The sequence below is a fragment of the Ornithodoros turicata genome, chromosome 7 (assembly GCF_037126465.1).
Source record: "Ornithodoros turicata isolate Travis chromosome 7, ASM3712646v1, whole genome shotgun sequence".
Taxonomy (NCBI): Eukaryota; Metazoa; Arthropoda; class Arachnida; order Ixodida; family Argasidae; genus Ornithodoros; species Ornithodoros turicata.
The window spans coordinates 58,799,657-58,826,333 of record NC_088207.1 but is presented as its reverse complement, the minus strand read 5'-3'; the positions used below and the strand labels follow the sequence as shown (position 1 = coordinate 58,826,333).

Below are 26,677 nucleotides of genomic sequence, written 5' to 3'. Positions count from 1 at the left end.
CCCCCAGGAAATCATTGGCCTCCGGCGAGGAACCTGACTGCCTGTGATTCCTTTTACCTTTGTTTGACAAAGCACGTGTGCTGCCCTCTCCCCTTGTACATAATCCCCTCATTCTTTGGAATTGTCTTGCGTCACCATAATATCCCATTCCTGTTGAAGACAGCGCTGCTGTCGAAACGTCGAATACCCCCTCTTAGTTTTTAATAAAGTTCCCCTTTTATTCCTTGTCCTGTAGAAGCACTGTCTCCACTTCTGATGCTTATTGAATACCTATATATGTATATAATGAGGGGGAAAAAACATTAAAGATACAGGTAAATGACACTAGACGTGTTTGAAATTCAAAATTACAGATTAAGATGGCTTCTATGACTGCACGCAGAGAAACAGATACTCATGGAACGATGCGACAGCACCAGAGGACACGTGTTTCGCCACCACTGGCTTGCACTGTTGCATTGAGGAGTGCTCAGTCACCCTCCCAGGTGTATATCGCTCGCTGAGCGACCCCTGATTTGCCAATTCCGAACGATGCGCAGCTACACCCATGTATAATATATATATAGGGGAGAAAAGACACCAGAGACTGAAGTAGGGAGTAGGGGAAGTTATTTATTAAGCTGGCATTTAAACTAAGGGTCTGGGGAAGTCTACGTTTCGGCGGAAGCTCCGCCGAAACGTAGACTTCCCCAGAGCCTTAGTTTAAATGCCAGCTTAATAAATAACTTCCCCTACTCCCTACTTCAGTCTCTGGTGTCTTTTCTCCCCTATCTATATTCAACATCCTGGTCGTTCGAACCTAAATTTTGTAGCGTGTATATATATATTTCGCCATTTCAGTAAACAAGGACACTCAATCACCAATATATCTATTTTCATCCTGCAGTCAGGCTTTCCTTCCCAGCGGCTCAGGGAACAGCGCGAATCTTATCTCATTCATAAATTCCAGTGTCAGATAAACGAAGATCCAGGAATCCTTTCTACTATTCGCAGCCTGCATTCCTAATCCAGCACAATACATACGCTCTTTTGTCTCTTTTTCAGGCTCACGGGTATTTCCTCAAGGGCCCGGTCATTCCCCTTTCACTTAGTCGCCAGCATGTGTTAGTCATGACAAAAGCGCGTGCCCTGCTCTCTTTCCCTTGTACATAACCCTCTCCCATATATAAAGCTTCTTCTTGTCAACAAACCCCAGTCCCGTCGAAGGCAGCGCTGACTGCCGAAACGTCGACCCCTATCCCTATATGTGTTAATAAACTCCCCTTTGTGTTTTCCTGTAAGCTCTTTATCGTCTTCTGATTTTTCCTGCTTATATATGCTGACAATAAATTGATTGCCCATTGAAGGCTTACATGTTGCGTTCTCCCTCATTGTTGATACTTCTTCTGAATTTCGCTCTACACACATCCGTAGGAAAGCCCAGGGAAGACCTGGAAAAGCGCAGCCGGTGCTAGGATTTTTAACCCGACACCATGAGATCTTTGATGTCACATAGAAGAGTTGGTATCTCTATGCACTTGGCTACCTTGCTGGAGTATGTGATCGTTGAGAACGCGTGAATGTGATGTCTGAGTGTACCGTCATGCTTTCAACTGTTGGCTCATGAGGAAGTAAGAGGGACCATGATGAGGGTAGATGCACAACTCCGATCGCGAAATGTGTCTAGAATGCGACGTGATTAGAGAACAATCTGTGCGGTAACGATGCGTAAATGTCACATACTTTTTGCTTTGCAGGAACACAGTCACAAATCGTACCGGCCACTATGCGTGCTGACGTTTCGTATCAACTACTGGCTACACGAGTTGGACCCCATGGGATACCATATCGGCAACGTCCTCTTGCACGTCATTGTCTGCGCTATATTCCTCAGGTATGGGTAAGACATTGTCCCGGGAACATAGAAAGTTTCAAATGCTTGTCCCCTTCTAGACGCTAAAGCACTACAACTCTTCTAAATAAATTAAACTAAAAATAGCTCTATTACCGCCTCTTGGTATCGAACGGCATTTTGTAACGTCCCCCGTGGAATAGGTGCCTCGAAAGAGTATTTCAGATGTATGGCGTGAGTCCTTTGGAATATGCTGTTATTAACTGAGTCGTTATTACTAGCCGAGTATTAATTATCGTCGAGTACTTGAAATGCAGCTTTTATTGTGTCTTAGCTGGACGTGGGAGAGAAAAACATGCGGCGAAAATGGTGCCGAAGAGTGTGTCTATTCCTGCTGCACCAGTCCACAACTTGAAGACATAATGGTGTTTGCGGAGAAGCACTGTTTTTGTCCCGTATTAGAACGTCTGAACGGCCGCTGTTGCACAGCGGTGCATACCAATACTGAAGACGACAAGGATTAATGAATAAATGTTCCTGAAGGAAAAACGGTATATGTATTTAACGTGGCATTTACTATCGTAATCAGTATCCTGACTATATCGCCGAGCAAAACGATTCTATTCGAACCTATTTTATCATTCCATACGTGAGTTGTGTTCCCCCCACCGGATACAAGTTGAGCTTAGTGCATGCGGCTATTTCTTCCTACGCACACAGGAAAGCAAGTTGAGAAAAGGCAAACGACAATGTTTGAACACGTATGCAGCGATAAGCAGCCTGTGGTGAAAGGATTTACATTATTTTTTTCGCCCTTAATAACTAGGGAAGGGGGAAGAAAAGGACTAATTAGGCTAATGAGCATAATTAGGGAACCATAAAGAGACCTCTAAATGGAGCATGCGTATTTCGCCCGATGCCTGCGCCAGATACGGGAATGCGTTGCTGTCGCAGATGCACGCGGTGTTGTGTATCCATTGTTGTCCCGGCGATTCGGTGAATTGGCCCTGTCGTGGTGACAGCTTTTTCGTTCGCGTGTGGCGAAAGTTGTTCAAATGTTATCGTGGACGACGATTAATCATGTACATCGGACGGCTGGTTGTCATTAAGTCATGCTTGACACGTATTTGTGGAAACGAGACATCGATAAAGCCTTATTCAGTGTGCACTTTTTTTTTTATTGATTCTCTTTAGTTACCGATTGGCGCTAATGACAGTTAATATGTCGCGATAGCGAAACGCCGTTTGGTCACGTCTGTAATGGCCGCCTGCTTTTCTCGTGACTGATTTGAAAGCATCAACAGTGTTTGTTCGAGTGACTGAAGACATGAAAAAAATGTATTCAAAATTATGGGTTCAGATATTGCGCTTGAAAGCCAGATCAAACTTTGGTTGTATCGTTGTTCGGCAGCTTTGGGCTAACTGGCGATAACTTAATGGATCGTGCATGTGCTGATCGGTACATTAGTGTAAATGCATATTGCATGTTGTCCTTGCAGGGTTTGTTCCATGGTTGTGCCTGAAACGCCCAGTGTTGTTGCTGCTTTGCTTTTTGCCGTGCATCCGGTGCATACTGAAGCGGTAAGCATATGAACCGTGCTGTATACGCCGTATACTGTCTTACGTCACAAATAATCTCTAAGCTGTAGTTACGCTTAAAGTAATATTAAGAGCAAAAAATCAGCAAGATCAAAAGATAGATAGATATTAAGATAAAAAAATAGCAGAACACAAAACGCATCTGTTGAACGATATTGTAAAACAACCTGGATCACTAAAGGCATTGACATAGCCACAGTTGCTTCGCGGCGCTAACACAGTATTAGATTAGAACTCTATCTGTGTCGTCTGCCTCCTCTGCTGCTTATTTTGGAATTGCGCTTTCATTCAAATGCAAATAGGGGTCATATTTACTTTCCTTGAGCTTCAAAAAAGGTAAAAGCGGGAGTAAATTGAAATTTAGGATTGCTCAAAACCCTGCTTAATTAATCCAGCAATCTATCATGAGCGACCATGCAAAATATATTCGCTGAAACCGGTTTTATTATCGCGGCGCCATTTAATTGAGAAAAATGTCAAGAGAAAATCAGCTCTGTGTCGAGCATCGTTACCTTGAAGGCGCGGCAAATCTGCTTCCGTGACGTGTGCAGAACAGTCTGACGTATCCCATCGCGTCGTCCACGTGTGACGTCAATCTTCCCTTACGGGTTCTCTGAAGGGATTTCTAAAGATCTCTCTCTCTCCTGCGCGCGCGCTACAGGTTACGCTCATGGTCTTTGTGCAAGAACGCTCATTATTTCTCGTGCAATTCCAACAGTGAAGTAGAGTATTGTCTATTGTGACTCATCGCCATTGACGTCCGTTCTCGTGCAAGCCCTCAAAAACGAAAGCTTTGTGAGGAGGTCCCTTCCACTGCTTCTAGTTCCACTAGGGTCTAAAAAAACGCAGGCTTTTTTTATTCCGTATCCGCAATCAACGTCGTTCAAAAACTCATAACGCAAAATATGAATATTACGCGCCTCCGGGAAATTTTAAAACCCGCAAAACGTGACAGTTTCGGATTCTTCGAGAGTAGGTGGCATCACCGGTGGCCCCGAGCAACAGCACGGTCTCCGCTCCGCGTTCCACGTTGGAAGACTGCCAGCAGCGGTCAGTAAGGAAACGGAAACTGACTTTCCATGAGCAGCTTTGCCCGACGCGTGGCAAATTGAGTACTGCTCGGTGACGACATACTTACTTCTCAGAACTGGAAATTAATCTAACGATACTTTCGTTTTACGAAGGGAAACAGTCGTTTGGGAGACGACAGTGTGTAACGAACTCCCGTGCGGTTTGCGTACGTCGTAAGCAGAGCGACAATTCTCTGCGCGTATTGAGCTTGGTATATGAATATCGAAACGGGTTGAGCACCGTACCCGTTTAAAATGGCCAAAACCCTTCTGTGCCTTCGAAAGAGCTCGTATCTATTTTCCTGCCTTGCTTCTTTTAAGAGGGAAGAAAATTCACGTCAAGGAGAAAGTAAGAAACACTGTGGGACTGAAATAGAATCTGGTATCACTGGGGCATACAGCACTTCATTTTAATATTATTGCGTTTCTTTTTTTTTTTTTTTTTTTCGTTTCGTTTCGTGGACGATAATGTGCTATACGCGAGGTTGAGCAGCGGGAGACTTTGGGTAATGAAGCCCCGCTTCAAGTGGCGCTGTGATTTTATTTTGCACGGTTTCTTATAGGTAATGCGCTTAAAGGAGGGACATCGTCTTCCGTAATGGGCTTATTAAAACAGGGAGAGGAGGCCCAGCTATAGGGCACGAGATTATCCCTTCCGAGAGAGGTTTCCTACAATATCCCCCCCGACTTTGCTCGTACGAGGAGTTCCCGAGAGCTACGCGGCTCATTATTTTGTCCGGCCGGGACTTAATTTCGGTTCTTCCGATGCCATTAGGGGGCCGCTCTTCAATAATCCCTCGAGTTCACTTTTAATGCTATGGGTCGTCCATGCTTAAATTGGCAAGTCACTAGGCTTGTAAATCCGCTCTGTGCAATGCCCTCTCGTCGTTTCTTTGTTCAAAAAGATTGTGGCTGTTATGGCTTAAAGTACACTGGGTTTTCTTTTCTTTTTTTTTTTTCTTTTTTCCTCTTCGAGCGCACGAGAACACGAAGAAAGTGTTTTTCGCGCTACAGTATGGAGCGGGCTGAATGGATATCAACATCTCAGCTGCAGTGGAAAGTACCGCAACTCTGTTAAGCTTGCGTTTACATGAGTGCTTGAGCCCCACTAGTGTACTTTCCTCCGTGTATGATACACTTTTCACGAAGCAGCCCCGAGACGCTGTGTACGGGATATAGCAGGTACACCCCTCCATCTAAGGATTTGCTCCTCCGCGAGGGAGGATATTGACGTCGGATATCGAAGAAAAGCGGCCAAGCTGGTCCTAGTATCAAGTCCTAGTGCCTTTCCACAGTTCAGACGCTTTTCTTTATTATTTCCCTGGATAAAAAAAAAAATCTCAAACGTAAATAGACGTAAACACTAATTGACACAACCTGCCTCTATTTGAATTGAATTTGAGTTGAATTCGTCATGGACGCTATAGAGTCGAATGAAATAGGAGAAACGCAAACGCAGCGCATTCAAACAGGCCATACACGTGACATCTTGCCAGCTTACGAAATTCATTACTTGCGGTACTTGGCGGCCTAACAAGGCATAACCATTCCAAGCAGACATGCAAAATAGTCGCAACTGATACATTCGGTGCGCCGTTCGTTCAAATATACATGTACAGCGAGTAATACGTGTTTCTGACCTTCCTCTCAGGTGACTGGTGTGGTTGGCAGAGCAGAATCTCTGTCCTCCGTATTCTTCCTGTTGGCCTTCATCGCGTACACGCACTCTACTGGACGCTGGAAGAACACACGTAAGCGCCTTCGCAGGTTCCTTGTGGTTTCGTTCTTCATGTAATTACTGTTCTTGGCTGTTTCTCCTTCCCATAGGGTGGAGTTCTCTACTTGTCTGTGTTGTGCTCATCGCCGTGGCGACGTTGTGCAAAGAGCAGGGGATTACTGTGGTTGGCGTCTGTGCAGTCTACGAGATCTTCGTGGTGCAACGGGTAGGTAACACGGAGTCTACCTATGGTCTCGCATCGCCCACGGCTTGACAATTACGAACGTATTGCGAAGCTCACCGTCATCACCAGGACAGGCTGCATTCATCAATAAACTTACCGCAGGATAATAGTCATAGGACTAGTATGCTTGTCTCCTGGTTAGTTGTAGCTACAAGGTCATGCTCAAGACTGGGAGGTGGTGGATAAAATGCTGCCACTGGTGCTGATGTTTCCCGCGGGCTTTCTGGACATATGCTCACCTTACCCAAACTTAGGATCGGGTCACTCCTGTATAGTCATGTTCAACTTAAAAAAGAAGTCCGTCAGCTCTCAAAATATTACTGCGCCGCGGGTAGGATGGCTGGACACATAGAGGCCATCCTTCCTCCTTGCGCCTGATAATGTAGTCCATCATACTCACTCTGCTGCCGTATTGGCTGTGGCCGCATGACACTACGCGGCGGCAGTAAGTGCGCTCCCCTACTGATGGCGCTGCAGTATTTCTCTTGACGCGCTATTGCTTCTCCTTAGCTCCAACGGCGTGTGTAGTTGACGGACTAGATTTCTTTTCCTTCTTAAGTTGAACACGGCTGTAGTAGAGTCCACCATGGAAATCCTACTTTACAGCACTATCATGCGTCCATCATCCCTATCATGTAACCCTTACTGCGAAAATCTCACCAGTAGGCCTCCATTGAGTTGCATTGTCACGGCAGCCGATAACAGACCACAACCGATACGCTATATTACAAAATGAAAATATGTACAGCATCAGAAATAACTCTCATGGAGTCACCAAATTTTGCACTTCTCTGGAGGGTTCATTGGGTCGTCGCTCTTGCAGTGAAACACGCTAGAGAAAGTCTTGGAATTCATGAGTGGAATGTTCACCTTCACTTCTGGCGACACGCCCTTGAAAAGCGCTGCACCCGTGATTGTTAAACCGGGTTTTCTGCACTGTCCCACGGCGTAGTTGATGAAAAACAACTCCATAACCCCTTTTCCGGGAAGCTCTGGAATGTTCATGTCTTTGGACACACTGTGAGATTTCTCCAGGTACGCCTTGTAGACTTGCAGGAGCGGCTCCGTAACGGCGCTGTCCAGGAAGACCTCTTCGGGTACATCAGTGTCGTTGCGTTTAGTTATGGCGCCGTACTGCCCTAGAAGTAGGGTTATAAAATTATTGGTGTTCTATAATGAGCATCGGCTGGGTCGACGGGAGATCCCTTCCCGGCTAGACCGTTACCGTCTTACAATATCTTTTAAGGATGTTTTGTGGACATTAGAAATAGAATGGCTGCTAGACGCACATAGTATTCAACATAAGTTGTATGCGTTATCGGCAGGATGAAACATCTATGTCGTCGCATTCTCTACCTAAAAGGCACTTGAAGATCTCTCCGCGTTTTTCAATGACCTTCTGGCTCCGCTTCTCCTTCTTCGACGGGACGTCGAGAAGACTGCTCTTAATGATGCTCATGAGACCGCCGAGCACGTAGGGCCCAATAATGGGAATCACCAAGGGGTCAAAAGTAGCGGACACAGTGTTGAGGAACCCTAGGAGGCCGGGGGAAAGGAGAAGGATGTTGCGAGCTTCGAAGTAGTTCCATGTCGGTATCACCGTGAGTTCGGGCCACCGGGCTTCCAGGTTCCGTTCAGGATCGGCATTTAATTGCCAATATAGGCGTCTCGTTTCGTTCTGCTGTGCCAGATACTCTTCCAGTAAGGTGCTTTTCTGCGTTGAAGAATATACGAATATAACGGAACTTGAGAACCTGATCGAGAAAAGCCCTTGCGGTTGTACAGCCAATTCTAGAAGCGGCCTAGCAACTATTTTGTGGGCGTTTCTCAAGGTCTGACATTCCCCCATTAAATTTTCTCTTGTAATGCTGCACCCTGCTATGTCTAGTGGCATATTATCCAACCGTTATCGGGTGGCACACAGGCAACTGAAAATTGCGAGATTAAAAGTCTGAGCTACGGGAGACACAGAAAAACAAATACGACGCAGCGGCTCCATGAACTTGAGCAATCCCACCAGCTCGCCTGCTTCTACGTGATATCTAGAGATCTCCTCTAGCCAGATTTGGCCCATATTCTCGAACCCAGGTCAAGAAATCGAGATTTTCTGTTCCGGACATGGTTAAATTAAAGATCTTACTTGAGACCGCTTGAGCAGAGACGCCGCCTGGACGGCCTTACGGTAATACGAAGCCACCTTTTGAGGACCATCTGGCTCTTCCAGAAACACAAGCTTCAACGTATCGATCCTCTGCAGCGCTGTCCATACTTCAGTCGGAGACATCCACTGGGTACCACCACGGAACAGTTTTACCAGCAGGTCACGACTGGTCGACGTCAACGCTTGCATCTCGTTCTCGTAACGCAGGTTCGTGACGTCCGGCGTCTCACGAACAACCACGCGTCTGGCGAGGTCTCGCGCACCGTAGCGGTACGTCCGAGCTAAGACGTGCACGCAGGCCTGAAGTAAGTGAGGCACACGGTCTATGTGTTCGTCGTGACTGAGAGGGTAAAGGGCCTTGGCGTGGGAGCTGTGAGGCAGCAGGGGAGAAATGAACGCAATAAGGACGAAGCCCAAGTAGTTCAAGAGCGCTTGTTTTGAATGTTTTTCGAGGACGTGTGAGAGTTCCTTGAAGAACTTCTCGTCCTGGAGTTGAATGCGGACGTTGGAAAGCGACGTGGTTTCGAGACTTTCTCCTATGAGTGCTTGCGCATATGTCTTCCAGTTCCACCTGGGAGTGCTGTGTTTGGAGAGTTCTTCAACGGATAGTGTGTCCTCGGTTGAAGGGGAATTTTTCCTGGAGGGACAGCAGATCGACATGTGAGCAGCTGCATAGTGCACCCTACCGTATAACTGGGGGGGTAGGAAATGATACCTCGCATCATTACAGGAAAAAGCTAGCTACAAAATTGTATGTCTTCCTCAAACGAAGAACTTTCTTTTTGGTAAACATCCTTGAGACATCGGCCAAGAGCTGAGCAGGGAATGACACGTTTGCATACACTCATTAATTAAATAAAAATCTTAACTTTTAAGTTTTACTTCGGACGTCTTTTGTACCGTAGCGATCGGGACCTTAAGCGAAAACTATTCTAGAAACAAAAGCTCATCGATACCCCACCCAACGGCAACTGTGTGTACTAATCGTGTAGAGAATGAGATGGCTCTGCGTGAAGGAAATACCTAAGCGTCTCTTGAGGCTGTTCCTCATATTCCATCTTTTTAAAGCCAACGTTAGAACAAGGTTTGATATTCTGGACAGATTGCAGCCACACTTACCTTGCTTCCATCCGGCCCACAACCTCGGTTAAGTCGTTGTCCACCTGCACCACCTGTCGGATCTGATCCTTCCTGTTGAGCTTATGACCTTTGATCACAGAAAGCGCTAGCGAAATGCGATGCATGAAGTTGTTCAAGTCCCTCTTTCTCAACGCGTTCACGTAGCGCATCGAGGGTGTCGACGTTAAGCGGTCGAAGAAGATCACCGTGTCCTTTCCCGTTCGTCTTCTTCTAGCCATAGTTAGAGAAACACGAAAGAACAGATTGAGACCCAGGTCTCTGTCCAGTCGTCCGACGACATTAGCCAGATCCGGCTTGTCAACAACATGAGATTCGTAGGGAAATCCTTCGAGCTCGTAGTTCTGGAGCAGGTTGATCAAGTCGTGCCACTTTCCGGTGTTCATTTCTTTGGCAATACACCTGCAAATGGGTGATTACTGACACATTGATTCTGCTAAGTGATTCCCACCTGAGGAAGAAGCTTGTGGTCCTCGCCATGAACGCCACTGTATCGTTCCTGTCGTGCTGTTCCACCTGACTACCCTGTCGATAGTCATGGAAGAGCGTTTCGAGGTCGTACATTAACTTTCCAGACGTGAAAGTCAAGTAAGGCTGGCTACCCAAGGCCTCGTTGTTGTCGGCAAACCACGCCGAAGAACAAACATATTCGTAGAAGTTCTTGCACGGGTCTACCGTCTCGTCCAGCTTCCCCCTGACGTATTCCCCTTGCCATCGGCATACGGTGGACTTGCAGCCGGCTGCGTCCGGCTTGCGTATGAGGACGTCTTCGGAGCCGTCGTCCGTGGTGTCCTCACCTCCTGAGGAGCTCATGTGAGCAAGGTCGTTCCTCAGGGCTAATTGCTTCTTGGCGACCAGATTGGAGTGCACTAGGAAGTAAGATTCCTTATTTGTGACACTGACTCGTTTTTTCGCATAAACCTAGGCACTGAGCAGTTTATGCACACAAAAGATCATCAGAAGACCCATAACGTTTCATTTAAAAAATTAAAAGTTCGTATAGTTGGACAACACTTTTGGAAACGGTTCCCGGTGTTGTGAATAACACTCAGCAAAGAATTCGATGCTTGAGGTACCGTAACTTATTGTCCGGTTAATCATTATAATGTCTGTACGAATTAATTATTGTAATTTTAAGTCTCGTGGGGAAAAGCCACGAGGTTCCAGCACGATGCTTCCAAGATTGATGCCCCAAAAGCAGATTTATTGCCGTTAAAATGACATAAACGCAGGCAAGCAGGTGGACGAAATCCATGAAGAAGTCTGAGCCTGCTATACAAGAACAAGGGACGAACACAAGACAGCTCACTGTGTTCTGTCCTTGTGTTCGTGTCTTGTTCATTTAGCTCACGCTCAGGCTTAGTCATCGTGAACTTTAGTGCGGTCTTACTTTGGTCCGTAATCAAAAGTAAGCCTTATGAGATTCTCAGAGTCTATAGTACACTTAATGTAAGCAGACATTTCTGGATCAACTTGCACGAACGTTGACGGGGATTCCTCCGCAATGCCCTTAGGAGCTTCGGACATACGCTACTATGCTCAACGCTGCTCGTAAAGCTATTCAGGACGGCACTGTGGAGTTTCCTCAACGTTCGTGAAAGCCTGGTATCCCTCTGCGCAGGTTGAACTTTACGTATGATTTGGCTTCTTTTGATGGGACGTCGTGGTGAGATGGTAATGTCGCCAACGGCGGCTGCAGCCTTCCTGGACGTGTAGTTTGAACTGCCGAGGATAGAGGCGAAGACGAGGACGCCGGCCACTGCAGCCACAGCCCACACGTAGTACCGCGTGCCGATGGCCGCAGAAACGTGCTCCGAGATGGTGGCCGATTTTGTCTTGGTCATGGCGTCGCTGAAGCAAAGAATGTGTTATTCGAAACTCAACTATGGTCACAGCGAAGGGACGAGGTTGGAGCATGTATTTACCGTCTTTCTAACAGAGCTCACGGCGTTACGTCATAATACTTGAACGTTGAGAACGATAGGGTCATTGATACCTTAACCCAAAACTGTAATGTTAGGCAACTCAACTAAAACTCAGTGTGTGCTACTCATATCCTCACATACCGCCGGCAATCGCGCCTGGCGATGAAACTACCCATTCAGCATCATTCACATAAAGTTGTTGTTTTATGCGTGGGATTTGAACGGGACGTGTAGAAAAAGTCATCCCGTTATCCCAGCGTTTAGAGACATATCGGCGCTATCACATTCTATGGTTCTTAACTGCCTTTAGCTTTACTTGTTCAGGAAGACTCATAGAACACAATGTCGCCAAATACAAAGATAAGATGTCTCTTGTAGGTCCGAGCAAGCTGCCTGGCATATAGGACAGGCATTGGTAAGGTAACCGTGCAACACGCCACATTTCAAAGTCAAGCGTTAATTCCATAATGAAACCACGGAAATTGAATTTTATTTTCCTCACACGTGTTCCCCTTCTACCAACGCCGGTGGCTCGATATGAGGTCCTTACATAAAGGCAACAAACCTGGCAGAGTGAATGCGGCACCGTTGTATTGGCGTTAATAGGAAGACGGTATTTATAGTAAGGGATCCACGCTGTTGACAGTCATAGGTGGCCCTTGTCCAAGCTCAGTCTAGGCCTAAGTGGTGAGATCGTACAGCGACGTTACAAGCACTGTTTCGGAGGAATCTCTCTTCTTGTTTACCGTAATTTAGCTTACCCTTGAGGAGGAACAAGAACGGCGCTCAACACCTCGCGTGTTCATTCTTCTTAGCCTTTAGTATCATCTTCGTCGTCAATGTTGTCATGAGGGTCGCTGGACGCCGTTGCGAAGGACACGGGGGTTAATGTTGTTCCAGTGCGACGTCTTCCACTTCTTTCTCTTTGGCTACGGCCGCTGTGGTTTCGCCGGAGTTTTCTGTAATCACAATGTAATGACTTTATCGTTCCGCAAGGTCAACTTGTTTGCTCTTCTAAGATGCCTTTGGCGTTAACTATAGGCGTGGATGTGTTTTTGCATCTTCATAAGCAAAATAGCTGACACTTTTCTCAGGCATGAGAACTGTTTTCCTGCCGGATTTGACGGCATCATGCGTCCTGTGCCAACTTCATAGGAAGCTGTGCCTCAGAGCGTGCGGCCCAGGGGAAACGCTCAGACGGCCAGTGCGGTCATCTCCCTTAGCCCATCTTCCGTGTCATCTCTCCAATTGCCGCGATGTCAGTATTCATTTGGAAAGCGAATCATTGCAATGTGATGTCATGCGATGTGTGCTGGCAGTATAGAGTATATCCTGCCCAAGGATATTGGCATTTTTTCCCGAGCTGAGGAAGAAGTTGGCACTAGCTGCCATGTTTTTTTCCTCCTCCCCCCCTCTCTACGCATTAGATAGTACGACGCTTGTGCCACAAGTAGCTCACGTCGATGTGCTAACAACTCCTTTCGAGTAACTCGTATCTGCTTCTGGACTGTCTGCTCCCAAAAGCCATCCATTTTTCGGCTCCTTGCTCGCAACTCTTTTCCCACGTGATTCTTTCTATCTGTACGTCTTTTTATTTCAGTCCATAGACGTCTGTTAGTATTTGCACAGCTGTGGTCAAGAGACCTACGGAGCGCACCGCGTACACGGGGGACCCGTATTAAACTTTCAAGGTGCATGTCACACCTTGACAAATGCCCCATTTCGCGCGCCTGCCATCAAGGTGTGTTCCCAGGGCGGGGTTCATAGCTCTGACGGATGGCCCAGCGGGGAGGAAATTTTCTGTCACACTCTCGATAATTCTTCGCCCTCTCTTGACGGCCGATCTAAGGAAGACGAACCTTTTCCTCGGTCCTTCGTTTAATCCTCTCCGTGATAAATGGACGGTAGTAGATCCGGAGCTCTTGCAAAATGAACACCTTCGGAGACTTGGTCTTTTTAGCGTCGGAGAAGGTTCCGGGGCACGGGGTGTCAGAGAGGAAGGTCTATAAGTGGATAACGGCTGGCCGGCCTGCTTTTCCAAATTTGTTGGCTCCGGGAATCTCTCGATGTTTATTTTTGCGAAGGAACCAAATCGAGGATCAGGGAAACAGCTCAGGGTTCTTGGATTCGTTCTTTTTTTTCTTCTTTTTTTGAGGAGTGAGTTTAGTGTCATCTTGAGATTCAAATTTGAGGCACTTCTGAGATTCTGAAGAGGAGTCTCGTAGTCCTCCTTCTGCAGAGTGCGCTGACTTTTTTCTTGTGTTGGCAAGCTCTACTCAGTGTAAAATCTCATGGGAGGTTGTACATCCCCAACATCTTCCCCAGTACATATTCGGAGCATGAACAATATTTCTTGTCAAGGTCCTACATCTCTATATCAGACACAAAACTAAATTTGGTCACTGCCTGTTATGCTTTTTTTTTCTTCGTTTGCGCGCGAGAGGAAGAAGGGAGAAGACATGAACTCAACTTGGGAACAACTCAGGAATTCATCTCATTAACTGATTTTTACGGAAAACATCCGTGAGCATTATGCCATGTATGCTGCTGGACCTTAACTGGACATTTTTCGTTACATTTCCTCTCTCTTTTAGTTGAGACCGAGAAATATCCTGCACATTATTCAGACACTCCTAGCATCCAAGTCAAGCCCTCCCGCGTGGCTTCGGGAAGTTTTCGTCCGGGTCGCGGTGCTTTTCTTCAGCGCCGTTGCTCTCCTCGTGGGCAGAGTCAAAGTCATGGGTGCCCAACTGCCTGTATTCACAAAGTAAGACCTTTTCCTGCGCAGTATTCCTGTTACCTTAAAACGGGCCCAAAGTGTCTGTGCTCTCTATTATAGAGGGTTGCACCCAGGAATGCTCCTAATTGCCATTGGCGTTCGAATGTAGTTGGCGCACAGACTTGCAGCTCTTGCTCAGTGTGCGTTCCTTTTGACAGGTTCGACAACCCAGCCGCAGTTGCGGACACACCTACCAGGCAGTTGACCTTCAACTACTTGCTTCCAGTAAACATGTGGCTACTCCTGTTTCCTTCCGAACTGTGCTGTGATTGGACGATGGGCACGATTCCCCTGGTGCAGTCCTTCTTCGACATTCGCAATCTGGCAACACTGGCGCTGTACATAGCGGTTGTGGTATTAATTTACGTCGCCGTGACCACATTCGATGACGTCAACGCTCACGTGATCGCACTGGTAGGTATAGTCGCCATTTCTGATGTAACTGGATGGCGAGGTTACCTGGCTTGACTTGGCCGTTACTTTGGCAAGGCTGCTAAATGTTCTGTTTGTACATGTTTTCGCTAGGGAGGTATTAGTGGTTCGTGAAGGCACCCAGGCAATGCTTTGATGGAAAAATAGCTCTTGCAGCAACTGTTTGAAATGCAGGAAAATCCAATCCACCCAAGTAAAATACAGCAACGCGCGCTGGCTGCAGATAATCGCTTCATGCGGGTCGGGCTTCACTCTACGTCGCGACGCTAAAACTATAGGCGGCACCTAGTGGCGCATCTTTGATATCTCCGGAGGAGAAACTCTGTTAGGGTGTGCGGACTACATTTTATGCCATTCTTATGTTGAACGCGGGTATAGAGGTGTGCGGAGTTCGTTATATTCGCAGACACGCGCGGACATCCCTGCAACGTCTCGACTTGGATGGAAATCGAACGTTTTCAGATTTGCGCGGATAGAACGCGGATACAATCTGGCGCTTCCGCGGGTACCAATACCACTCTCCACAAGTTAAAATGAGTGTATGTGCAGTGTCTCACATTGTATTTAGAAACATTTCTTCGATGTCTTCATTCAGAGCCTGTCATTGATGGTGCTCCCATTCCTGCCTGCATCGAATCTATTCTTTCCCGTCGGATTCGTCGTAGCTGAGCGTATCCTGTACATGCCTAGTATGGGCTTCTGTCTCTTAGTGGCCCATGGCTGGCACCTGCTGCTGGAGCGAGGGTGAGATACTCGGTGTTTTTATACGTTAACGTAGCATAACGAGGGACCTGTATTTTCGGGTTATATGTTTATCGAAAATCGGGTTTTATTTCGGGAACCGTAATATGTGTGGACCGTGTGATATCAGGTGGGAAATGTCGATTTTCGGGTGAAGAATTTAAAAAAAGTGCTCCTGGCATTTTAGATTAACGCAAGATACGGAACAGCTGTGCTGAATGTCCAGTGCAAAATGCTCCAGTGCCCACGTTGATGGCTGAACTGGCGCTCTGCCATGTCCATTTTTGGGTTTTTTTTTTCGGGTTTTACCCCAAGTGATGGTGATGCAAATCAGGGTTAAGAACAGGTTTTACCCTAAAACACAAGTCCCTAAGCATAATGCAACACAGCATAATAATCAAGCTCTGACAACTGTCTGCGTCCACAATCGTCGCATTTTTCAGGTACTACAGGCGTCTCTTGTGGACTGCATTGGTGATCCTTGTCGTGACGGGTTCCATAAAGACGTTCATAAGGAACTATGACTGGTACGTGTGACTCTTTGCTTGGTCGAAGCAATGGTGCCACTCTTCGGTACGGTACCCCCTAAAACGTTTCGATGTTCCACTTAATTCGAGCCGTTTAGCAGCTGTAAGGTCCTGGCGAGCACTCGTACACATGAATCTTTGTATCCAAATGTATTGATGTGAGATCCGTGAGTTCAGACAAGTATGTTGCAAGCAGTACACCCAGTAGGACTAGTGGTAAGCTTCACTGCACATTCACATTTTCAGGGAATCTGAGTATACCATCTTTATGGCTGGCCTGAAAGTGAACAGGCAAAATGCAAAGTTGTACAACAATGTTGGCCATGCCTTGGAGGGCCAAGGAAAATTTGCAGAAGCCCTCCGGTACTTTCTCAAGGCATCGAGGTAAATGTGTCTTTCTAGGCTGTATTACTGGTTAGTTGGACAAGCATACGAAAAGCACACTTTCTGTCCTCTAATAGTGTGCAAGCGGACGATATCGGAGCACATATCAATGTCGGTCGGACTTATAACAACCTTCTTATGTACGATGAAGCTGAAGCAGCATTTTGGAAGGTGAGCAAGACATGTGCTTTAAAGCACATAGTGTGTTTCAAAGAATGGAACGGAACACATTTCATTCTAGGCAAAGGACCTTTTGCCGAGGCCCAAGCCAGGAGAACCGTATAAAGCCAGGATTGCACCGAACCACTTGAATGTGTTTTTGAACTTGGCAAATCTTATTTCGAGGAATGGAACACGGCTAGAAGAAGCGGATAGCGTAAATGTTTTTTTTTTTAAATTAAGAGATGATTGGCTGTCTTTCTGTGTGTAAAATAATTATTCTTCCAGTTGTATAAGCAAGCCATCAGTATGCGTGTGGACTACATCCAGGCATACATAAATCGTGGTGACATCCTCATTAAGCTAAATAGGTCAGCAAATCAAAGTGTAGCCATTCTCTGATATTATCTTTAATTGAAAATTTATAGAATACAGTGCAGTCCCGTTAATTCGAACTTTAGGATAATTCGAACTTCCTGATAATTCGAAGTTTCGGATAATTCGACCTTCTGGATAAGCCGAACTTCAAGATAAGTCGGACTAACTCTCGGATCCCGTCCAAGTCGTGTGTATTTGACTGAAAAAAACGCCCAGTAATTCGATCGCACGAATGTGCGCAACGGTTTATTCGAACGAGATTGGCCAGCCGTGCACGACTACGCTACGGTCTGACAGCGCGCAGGAAAACGGGGCAAGCCAACGAAAGACTGTAATGGCGTGCGCAAATGCGACTCGCGCGGAACTATGCCATTTACATGACAGAGCAAGTAAACCCCCAAGTCAAGACCAACAAAAAGCCGTGAATGATGGCCGATATTTTCTCGAAATGGGTCCGCAGGACGCGCGTTGGCGAGGCTGTGTTCAACGTCGCACGCTTTTGGCAGCTGAAGAAACGAATGCAAACGCGAACAACAGATAGTTTTTAACCCAGAAATGTTTTGATGCTTGCCTGTAAATAAATATTTTGGAATATGAATTAGCCTTCTTTTATTTCCGGCAAGGCATAGCGAGCTATATGATGTGTCACGCACTACCAGAACATTCAGAGCGACTCCCTTTAGTTGGAACTCGGCTTTATTCTAACAAATCTACAGTCCCCTTCGAGTTGGAATTAACGGGATTGCAACTATGTATTAACTAACCTAACCTATACACACAGACCTGAATGTGACCGAATATATTTTCTGTGCATGCAGGACACGTGAAGCTCAAGACGTGTATGAACGTGCTTTGCAACTAGATAGCACGAATCCTGATATTTTCTATAATGTAAGAACTTTATATATGGAGTCTGACGCTTTTGACATAAAAACTGCTTTGCCATATGTATGACTGTCACCTGTGAGGAGAAGATTCCCCCAAACTATTCCCCAAGTTTTGCCACATCAGGTGCAGATGGCATTTCATATCACTATCAGAATTAAGGTTTTCAAAGTAAAGGGTAGCTCTGTATGGGAATCCTAAGAAAGCTTGTGGCATACAGTACCAAAATAGAGAAAAATGCAGGGTTTAATGTCATTCTTATAATACCCCCATAGTAATGTATTCATCGAAAATCCCACAAATTGTTTTTGTCAAGTTCTGACAGCATTTTTAGCAAGGTTACATTGTTATGTGTGTATTTTTCAGCTGGGTGTTGTGTTCCTAGAACAGGGCAAGGTGGACGATGCTCTCCTTTATTTTAACAAGGCATTACTGCTTGATCCAGATCACGAGGTATGTTTCATCCTGTATTCTCCCTTGCTGCAGATCCCATAGTGCTGTTGCCAGATTGTGCATATATTATGCTGGGTGTGCGAATATTCGAGCTCTCCAATTCGAATCGAATATCAATCACTCCAAGTATTCGATTCGCGAATCGAATATCCAATGTTCGGTTTTCCGAATATTCAACTATTCCCCGAATATGAACGACACCACCCCGAAAGTGGGCTTCACCTGATACTTCGCTGCGTGAGGTGAAGCCTGCTTTACGAAATTGCCAGTGCTGCAGGACCAACACAGGCAGAACTGCGTTTAGTTTAAGATAACGTTAGCGAAAGTTAATTGTATAAACTTCGCCTGAGGAATGGGAAGCGGCCCTGCCACGTGCACTTTACTGGTGCGGGCGGAGGATTTTGATTTGATGTCTGTGAGGTTGCCTTTAAAAAGATCAGACTCTCGAATAATGCCTGCAGCCCAGGAACAAAGAGGATGTCTTAAAGACAAGTTCAAAATTTCAGCAATGCAACTCCCCCAGGTGAGACATACACATTCCAGTAAAGAAGCTAAAAGTCGTTCATGGCAAAGCTGAGGCAGGATGACAATTTGTTGGTTTCACACACAGTGACCTGTGGATGTTCAGAAACAATTACGGTATCATCTGTGTAACATGCCACTGCCTGACATCAAATTTTGAAATCAAGATAATTACCCCAGTAAGTGTAGACTCACCTGAAAAGCAGGAAACACTATCATGTAAAATTAAAGATAATAGGGGCTTCCCACAGGAGAATTGTGTATCTCTCTTGTGACAGTTAATATCAGAAAAATTATACTAAAGCCATGGGCTACAAATTGCAAACGTTTCGTGCAGAAGGCATATATTTCAAACTTTGCATGGATATTCCATTCGGTATTCGGCACTCCCACCCCATTCGATTCAATATTTGTTTTGACTTGAAATATTCGGATTCAGGATGACGCAGCTACGTACCGATACACATGATATAACCAGATACCAGAGTACACAATATTTACAGGCATACATGGTTATGAAAGAACAGCTGTTCATTACAGAGACAATTCTCATCATCCTGAAACATTCAAACAAAGTTAAAACGCATCAGCACTCTCACTAATGTTTCCAGCCTATTTTCATGCAAAATATTTCAGATAGTACTAATCTTCATTTAGTCTTTTTCCATATCTTTTTACAGCAAGCACTTATGAACTCTGCCATTCTCATTCAAGAAAGTGGCAGCGCTAAGCTCCGCAGTGTGGCATATCAGCGGTAAGCACACCATTTCACTTATGATGTCCAGACTCTTCCTTAGTTATCGTGTGATCCCAACACTTGCCGAGCTTTTGTGACAACACTGCTTCCTTCCTTGCAGGTTAAAGTTCCTTCTGCAGAAAGGAAAACGAAATGAAAGAGTATATTTCAACCTTGGCATGTTGTCCATGGATGACAAGAATGTTGAAGAAGCTGAAGACTGGTTTAAGAAGGCTATACAGGTGATCTGCTGTGTGCATATCATAAGGCGTACATTAAGTATAAATATAAATTACCTTTTTCAAAATCTTGACAGTAATTTATTCTCGATGGTAATACGTATGTACAAACAGCAGTTCATGTCTAACTAGCAATCTATCTGATGCCTTATTCGAATAGGTTGTCACGCTTGAATGCTAGATTGCTTCTACATTCACATTGTGAATTGAATATTGCGTTCCAGGTAAAGCAGAACTTCAGAAGTGCCTTGTTCAATTTGGCCCTCCTCCTTTCCGACTCAGAGAGACCTCTGGAGGCAGTTCCTTACCTAAAACAGTTGTTACAGGTAATATGGTCAAGCTCAACTGGTGCTGCAACTCGCCATTGCAATGCAATGCAATCCCGTTATTTCGAACCTCAAGGATGCGGAATATTTGTTCGAATAAAGCGGAGTTCGAACTAAAGGGAGTCTCCCTGAATGATGGCTCGAAGCCCTTGCGGCACATGCTATCTGCATCAGAGCCGCATCATGTGGCTCGCTAGGCCTCGCCGCATGTTCGCGGTCACGCGATGCTGAAAATGTAAGAAACTCATTCAGATTCTAAACTGTCTATTTACAGGCAAGCATCTTAGGGCGGAAAATGATCTGTTATACGACGCAATGCGCGACGCAATCAGCATGCATAACGTCTGTTGTGCGCAACCCAATCGCGAACCCCGCGAATATCGCCAACCCCATTGGAGAATATATCGGCTGTCATCCACGCTTGTTTGTTAGCTGTCTTGTCAACAGGAAGTGTCTTGATATCATTATAACTCGACCACGAGTAAGCGGGATATACACGACTTTGACGGGACCCGAGCGTCAGTTCGAATTATCCGGAAGTTTGAATTAAGAGGTTTCGAATTAACGGGATTACACCTACTATATGAGAGTGATGACTTATAGTATTATATTTCACCAGTGCGTAAGCCACGTGAAAATAAACTGCGAGGCTGTAAATAGTGTTCAATGGGACTATAAATTATTAACGAGGGTAAAGGATGTCATTTTTTTAAACTTTTCTGTTGCACCTTGATGTCTGGCGTCTGTGGTCTTGATTGCAGTCAGATAGCTAGCTGCTGTAACAATGTTGTGTAACATGTGCGTGTTAATTCCAGTACCACCCAGATCATGTGAAAGGCCTGATACTCCTTGGAGATGTCTACATTAATCATGTCAAAGATCTGAATAAAGCTCAAGAGGTACGATATATAGCTGAAACCTTCATACACATTTTGTAGTGTCGTTTACCGGTCACATCATAAAAAAGTGTTCATCTGCAATCCAGTTCACATTAATTGGTCACAGTAAACGAAACACTACATTGAACTAAATCGGAACAGTACATATGTACTACAGTCGAGCCCATTTATAACGACATTGTCGGGAACGTGAAATCTGATCGTTGTATCAGAGTTATCCTTAAAAACGAGCTTTCGCGAAGTCGCCGGCCGGGATCCCATGAACGAAGTAGAACGACGCTGAACATGCGCGGGTTTGTTGCGAGCGCAAAAGCATTTTATCTAGCTCTAAATTACACAGCTTTGTGTCGAAAGCTTTTCCAAGGACAATATAACCGCCGATACCACGTGGGGCTCCATACCTTTTAAGATCGACGACTTCGTCCATTGTTCGTCATCTAGTGCCGTAGTCATCATGATTCTCATTATCGGAACTGCATTGTCCATCAGGACGCGTCTCGCCCACGGGTAATTCGTCGACGCGCGTTTGAGTGGCGACACACAACTGTCTGCCAACTCAGTCACGATACTTTGCAAGGACGTTTTGCACCAGTAAAAAATCCGTCCAGCGCATGCAACTTCGGGTTGGTGCGTTTCCTCGTCAAAAAGCGTCCCGGAACCGCAGACGCAGCAAACCAGGAAAAAAAACTGAGGGCAAGAGAATGATGTGGAGAGGGAACCTCCTCCTCTGCTTCTCGCGAGCCCCTTCGACGTCGCGCGCCTTGCAAAGCGCGCATCTAATCTCCGGCAGTCATGCGCGGATAAAGGCATTGCGTTCTCGCTACTAAACCTCACAGAGGGTAAGGCCCTTGAAAATGCCACCGTAATTTGTTTTCAATGAAAAGTGCAATCTCGCTTTTCTATTTTCACGCCGTTCTACCGGCCGCCGGGAGAATTCTGATCGCTATACGCGAGCAAACGCTTTCGCGGCGCTCGTTATATCGATGTCTTTTTTACATGTACTTCAATTGGTGAGCTGACGGGAACTAACAATTTGATCGTAATATCGGTGTTATCGTTATATCGATGATCGTAATAAACGGGTTCTACTGTACTACCTACCGAATAGCAGGGACGAAACTAATAAAACATTATTTCGCTCATTTTCAGTGCTACGAGAAGATTTTGCTTTTAGATCCTGCAAATGTGCAAGCATTGCACAACCTTTGTGTGGTTCATGTTGAAAGAGGCGAGCTCTTCTTGGCTGAAAAATGCCTCCTGAAAGCTCAGAGCCTAGCACCGCAAGAAGGATACATTGAGAAACACCTGAGAATAGTGCGCAATAGGATTTACAAGTAAGTGAACATAACTGTGCCAGATTTTCTGAACAGGACGCACTTCGACTTCACATCTTCAGTTTTGTCAAGACAAACAGAGACACAGAAACGGCAGCACTTGCCTCATGTTGCACAACTGCAATACAATAACATAGCATCAGTTTTTTTGGGTTAGTTACTGTTGTACAGAGGCCTAAAGAACTTCATTATAAGTGCTCAGTCCCATGCAGCTGAATTTTGTTCTGTTCAGTGGCCAGCAGTTGTGTTTTTGCTCAAGAGCTACAAAATTGCAGGATAATGGGGGGGTATATCCCAAGCAAAGTAAAATTATATTCTGGGTCAAATATCAGGTTGGCTTCACTCATCAAGTAACTACTGTACCTTACAGATATCAGCAACATATGAAGAAAGTTCAAGCACAGGGCACTGTGGTAGATGCGTCTAGCCATTCTGGACCCCTAACTGGAGAAAAGCCTGCAGCATCACAGACACCTCAGCACAGAAAAGAGATGCGTCGGTGAAACATTCTGCAGGGATAACGCGGAATATAATGTGCTCAGACAAGTACACAGGACAGCATACCTTCTTGCCATGTTACGGTGTGCCAGGAGGACAGTTCCTGGGCTGGGCATCGGTGTACCTGTATTTATTACGACAGCTACGACATTATTTTAGATACAGCTTTGTGCTTTGGAACTGAAGGCTTGTTTTAGAGCTTGATTATTGTTATTAATACTGAGAGGAATCTATGTGCGTGGTGTTGGACTGCACTTCCTGGTGACGTGTGATAGAATTTTACATGCAGGTATGACTAGTGACCTTACCAGGAAAAGAGTGGAAGAAAGTTTGTGCATCAGTGGTCTATGCTGCATGAATCTTATTACTATCTTTTTGTTTTCAATGTGCCAATTTGTGTAGCGGTGGTAACCAATACCACTAGCTGTTTTTATGTGTTGTAGGACACACGTGAGCACACATCCTGTGTATAACATTTCATTCCATGTGCGAGAAATTTCAGGAAAGGAGCAGGAGCTGTACACACTGAGCTTTTTATGGAGTCATGCAGTCTGACGACCCTTATTTCAGCCGTTACTGGGGCTTTGGAGGTTTAGGTGTTTGGGGTTAAGTATTGTGGCATTCTGTGCTCTAAAGTAAAGTACCCTATGTACTCGAATAATTAACGTACTTTTTGCCCAAAAACATAGAGCTATGCAGCGAGAGTGCATTATGAAAAGAGCTGGACCTCTGTACTGGTTGTGCACTACGGGGTACAGCCATGCAGCTAATGCCAGTGTGTGTTAAATGTGGGGGGGAAAGTACCAGCATTTCGGTGTTGGGGCTGCAATAATTACTGTACTGAGCAAATACTGTAATTCTGTTGTTGCATATTTTGAAACATTGAAACTTTGATTATATTATCCTTATTGCAAAAGAGATTGTTATTCGCATAGCTAGATTTTAATAGGTGACTTTAAGAAACAAGTTTGTCAAGTCTCACAGTTAATGCATGTACCAAGAACGGCTAAAAGAGCGTGGCGAGATGGACTGGTTGGAGAATTAATATACTGGTAAACACCAACAATGAAGCCTTTAAAAAAGACACGAACAAGAAGTGCATTTTTCTGGTTCACGCCCTTTGTTTTCAAGATAGAAGTGTTGGTTTCTCCCTTAAGAGCAATACAATACAGAAATGTTGGTTACAATGGTAATTACCCTAATCATAATTTTTGAAATTCGTACAACACGCTTGTACGCAGTTGAGAGACAATATATTGCATGGAATGAACTGTTGACAGAGTTGCACAGAACAAAACCCTGTTCTCAGCAAACCATGAATATCCAGTTGGCCACCCAGAAAAATCAAACAATGTGTATTGCCTGAACATTTCATTATCGTTGCCAGAACTTAGCAGCCAAGTTTCATTTGTCTCTCACATAAAATTGACTGATTCAAATTAAAATTAAAATTGTTTATCTATTATAACGCAAGATAATTGTGCGTGCAAAAATATACAAGATGGGGAGGACATAGACACCCATGGGGAGGGCCAATTCAGTGGACATCTTCAGCATACACATTGTCCCCTGCACATTGCATTCTGGATAATTACTGGACATTTGTGGTTTGTTGAGTTAATTTTGTTACATGCTCCCAAACATGTCATTAAGACTACATTATAAATAGGAGCCCCCCACTTTTTGCCTTCACACAATAATTGTTGCAAGAATAAACTTGGACAAACACCGCAATATCCCCCCACTTTAGCTGTGGGATACGACCTATATCAGTAGTGTACGTATCAATATACAATACTACCCTGTACAACCTATCCTATAATGTAGCCTAACCCTATGCACAGAGCCAGCGGTGTACAGTGTAAAGGCATAGAAATGTTCCAAGTGAGAAAGTATTTTGAAATGTTTCATAATGCTTCATAATCAACATAATCACTCTGCAGAAACCAGCAGTGGCACTACAGCCACTGAGGTGATGTATCATGTTCACTGAAGCTGTACCCACATGAAAGATACTGCTCATGCTGCATATCCTGACACACTCATTGTAACGTTTACATGTACCGTTACTGTACAGAAGCATATGATGTGTACAAAAGATGCAAAGTAGAATAGAGCACTATTTATATGAAAATGATTTTACACATAAATTCTAGTAAGCGTACTTGATAGGACAGAGGATGTTTTTTGTATAACATGTTATAGATTATCCTATTAGTGATTGCGCTCGTATGGATGGAATAGGTGAATTTTCTTTAGGTGCTTGTGTTTAAAAAATTAGGTGTTACTGAGACTCAGGTGATTCAGTGATGTGATGGTAAGTTGCACATGTTGTGAATACCAATCTCGGAATCTAACACTGGGACCACTACGCATGTATTTGCTCATATCAACTTTGGATCTGTTCCAGCGATACACTGGCATAATAGAGGAATGATGTCGGAGGAATAGTGCTAGGTAACCCGAGATGACGCAGAAAAAAAAATGGACTTTTAAATTCTGTAAATTTTCCAATCACATTGTTGCTCGGCCCCTAACTAACGCTGACCTATGTACTAAATGACCGTCCAGTCATTGCCTTGAGCATGCTTAATTAAATCACCTATAATTTCACCACAACCAACACCTGATTTCCAACCGGAAAACGGAAACGAAGCGTCACATGCTCTTGTCGGTTGCATTTAGCTGGGAGCACAAACTCGCTGAACCATATCTGCAGGCTCCTACCTACTCAACCTAATATTCGTTTATGTTGCCAGTTCTCAGGTTTGCATGAGTTTGTGAATGGTCCGTGGGTCTTCCGTGTCCAAGAAGATACGTCATTTTTCGGGTACACCGTCGTATGTGAGTCAGTGCTCAGAAAGCACAGCAGCCAAGGAGAGCCGCGAATTCATTCAATGCAAATCGTGGAATGCACCGTATTTTCCATGAAATCATATCGTTCAGGTTTATTGTACTGAACATATGCAGGTTACACCAGAATGACATACCTCCTGTGCTACACTACACTTTGGAGAGCTTTTACGAAATTATGATGGGTCGCTTAGAACAGTAGTTGTAATTTTCTCAGCTGACTTCCAAGCAACACTATTTCTAGCTAACTCTAACTGAAAAAAAATGTGCATGTGGATGCTGCTTGCAGTTCAAACCGGGATGGCTTGAATTTCAGAGTCAATTGCTGTTGCCTCATAAATTGTTGTCATCAGCTCAGCATGCATTCTGACTAAAGATGATGAGACGTGCTATCACCGTTGCATTTTGGTTGCTACGTAACAAATTCAGAGTGATTGTTTTCAGGACCATTTCATCCCAACTGAGTCTTCCAGTGTATTCAACTCTTGCGATGTGAGTGAGTGTATGTGACTGAACCGTAGGTTAGCAATCCGATCCAGTGAAGTTGTTCACAACTCTGTTAGTGTTCTTGCAATGGTTGATGATATGTGTATATCAAGATAAAGGCTACAATAAAGTGCTAGAAAGTTTTAAATGGGTGACATCGGCGAATAAAATCCACGGTAATCGTCAGCGACGTAGCCGCGGGGGGTTCAAACCCCTCCCAAAACCGTACCTTTGGCAGTGCATTTGGGAGAGGGAAATGAGGGCGGAATCCTCCTCCCCCGTGTAAAGTTGAAGGTGATAAAGATACCTTGACTGGCAGCTGTGGCTGATCAAGGAATAAGCTCAGCTGGTTCATGTCGTTT

General features: G+C 45.0%; 2 protein-coding genes across 5 annotated transcripts in view; one reads left to right on the top strand and one right to left on the bottom strand.

Moving 5' to 3' along the window:
• The window catches only part of LOC135401746 (protein O-mannosyl-transferase Tmtc3-like), a 131,706-nt gene extending 105,258 nt beyond the window's left edge, over positions 1–26,448 (top strand). For all 4 annotated transcript variants that reach the window (XM_064634308.1, XM_064634310.1, XM_064634309.1 and 1 more), the window contains 20 exons: positions 1,737–1,873; positions 3,331–3,412; positions 6,152–6,251; positions 6,328–6,443; positions 14,279–14,451; positions 14,622–14,877; positions 15,491–15,639; positions 16,080–16,163; positions 16,410–16,547; positions 16,625–16,718; positions 16,789–16,923; positions 16,995–17,077; positions 17,903–17,975; positions 18,336–18,422; positions 19,625–19,698; positions 19,802–19,922; positions 20,144–20,245; positions 21,061–21,144; positions 22,294–22,478; positions 22,849–26,448. In XM_064634308.1, coding sequence (XP_064490378.1) covers positions 1,737–1,873; positions 3,331–3,412; positions 6,152–6,251; positions 6,328–6,443; positions 14,279–14,451; positions 14,622–14,877; positions 15,491–15,639; positions 16,080–16,163; positions 16,410–16,547; positions 16,625–16,718; positions 16,789–16,923; positions 16,995–17,077; positions 17,903–17,975; positions 18,336–18,422; positions 19,625–19,698; positions 19,802–19,922; positions 20,144–20,245; positions 21,061–21,144; positions 22,294–22,478; positions 22,849–22,981 — 2,406 coding nt within the window. In that variant the 3' untranslated portion in view covers positions 22,982–26,448. The remainder of the gene's footprint in view (positions 1–1,736; positions 1,874–3,330; positions 3,413–6,151; positions 6,252–6,327; positions 6,444–14,278; positions 14,452–14,621; positions 14,878–15,490; positions 15,640–16,079; positions 16,164–16,409; positions 16,548–16,624; positions 16,719–16,788; positions 16,924–16,994; positions 17,078–17,902; positions 17,976–18,335; positions 18,423–19,624; positions 19,699–19,801; positions 19,923–20,143; positions 20,246–21,060; positions 21,145–22,293; positions 22,479–22,848) is intronic.
• LOC135401748 (uncharacterized) lies at positions 7,161–12,611 on the bottom strand. Its single transcript, XM_064634313.1, has 8 exons — positions 12,446–12,611; positions 12,250–12,364; positions 11,393–11,610; positions 10,211–10,628; positions 9,742–10,161; positions 8,602–9,259; positions 7,818–8,175; positions 7,161–7,600 (listed from the first exon to the last, which is right to left on the bottom strand). The coding sequence occupies exons 3-8, from the start codon at positions 11,601–11,603 to the stop codon at positions 7,233–7,235; spliced, it is 2,433 nt and encodes an 810-aa protein (XP_064490383.1). The 5' UTR covers positions 11,604–11,610; positions 12,250–12,364; positions 12,446–12,611; the 3' UTR covers positions 7,161–7,232.
• Positions 26,449–26,677: the final 229 nt, after the last annotated feature.

Excerpts from the sequence above, each read along its gene's own strand:
- LOC135401748 (XM_064634313.1), bottom strand. The coding sequence starts at position 11,603 with ATGACCAAGACAAAATCGGCCACCATCTCGGAGCACGTTTCTGCGGCC. Across the intron at positions 10,629-11,392 it reads CAAAAGAAGCCAAATCATAC|TGCACTCCAATCTGGTCGCC; the intron begins GTAAAGTTCAAC and ends CTTACTTCCTAG. Across the intron at positions 10,162-10,210 it reads ACCACAAGCTTCTTCCTCAG|GTGTATTGCCAAAGAAATGA; the intron begins GTGGGAATCACT and ends ACCCATTTGCAG.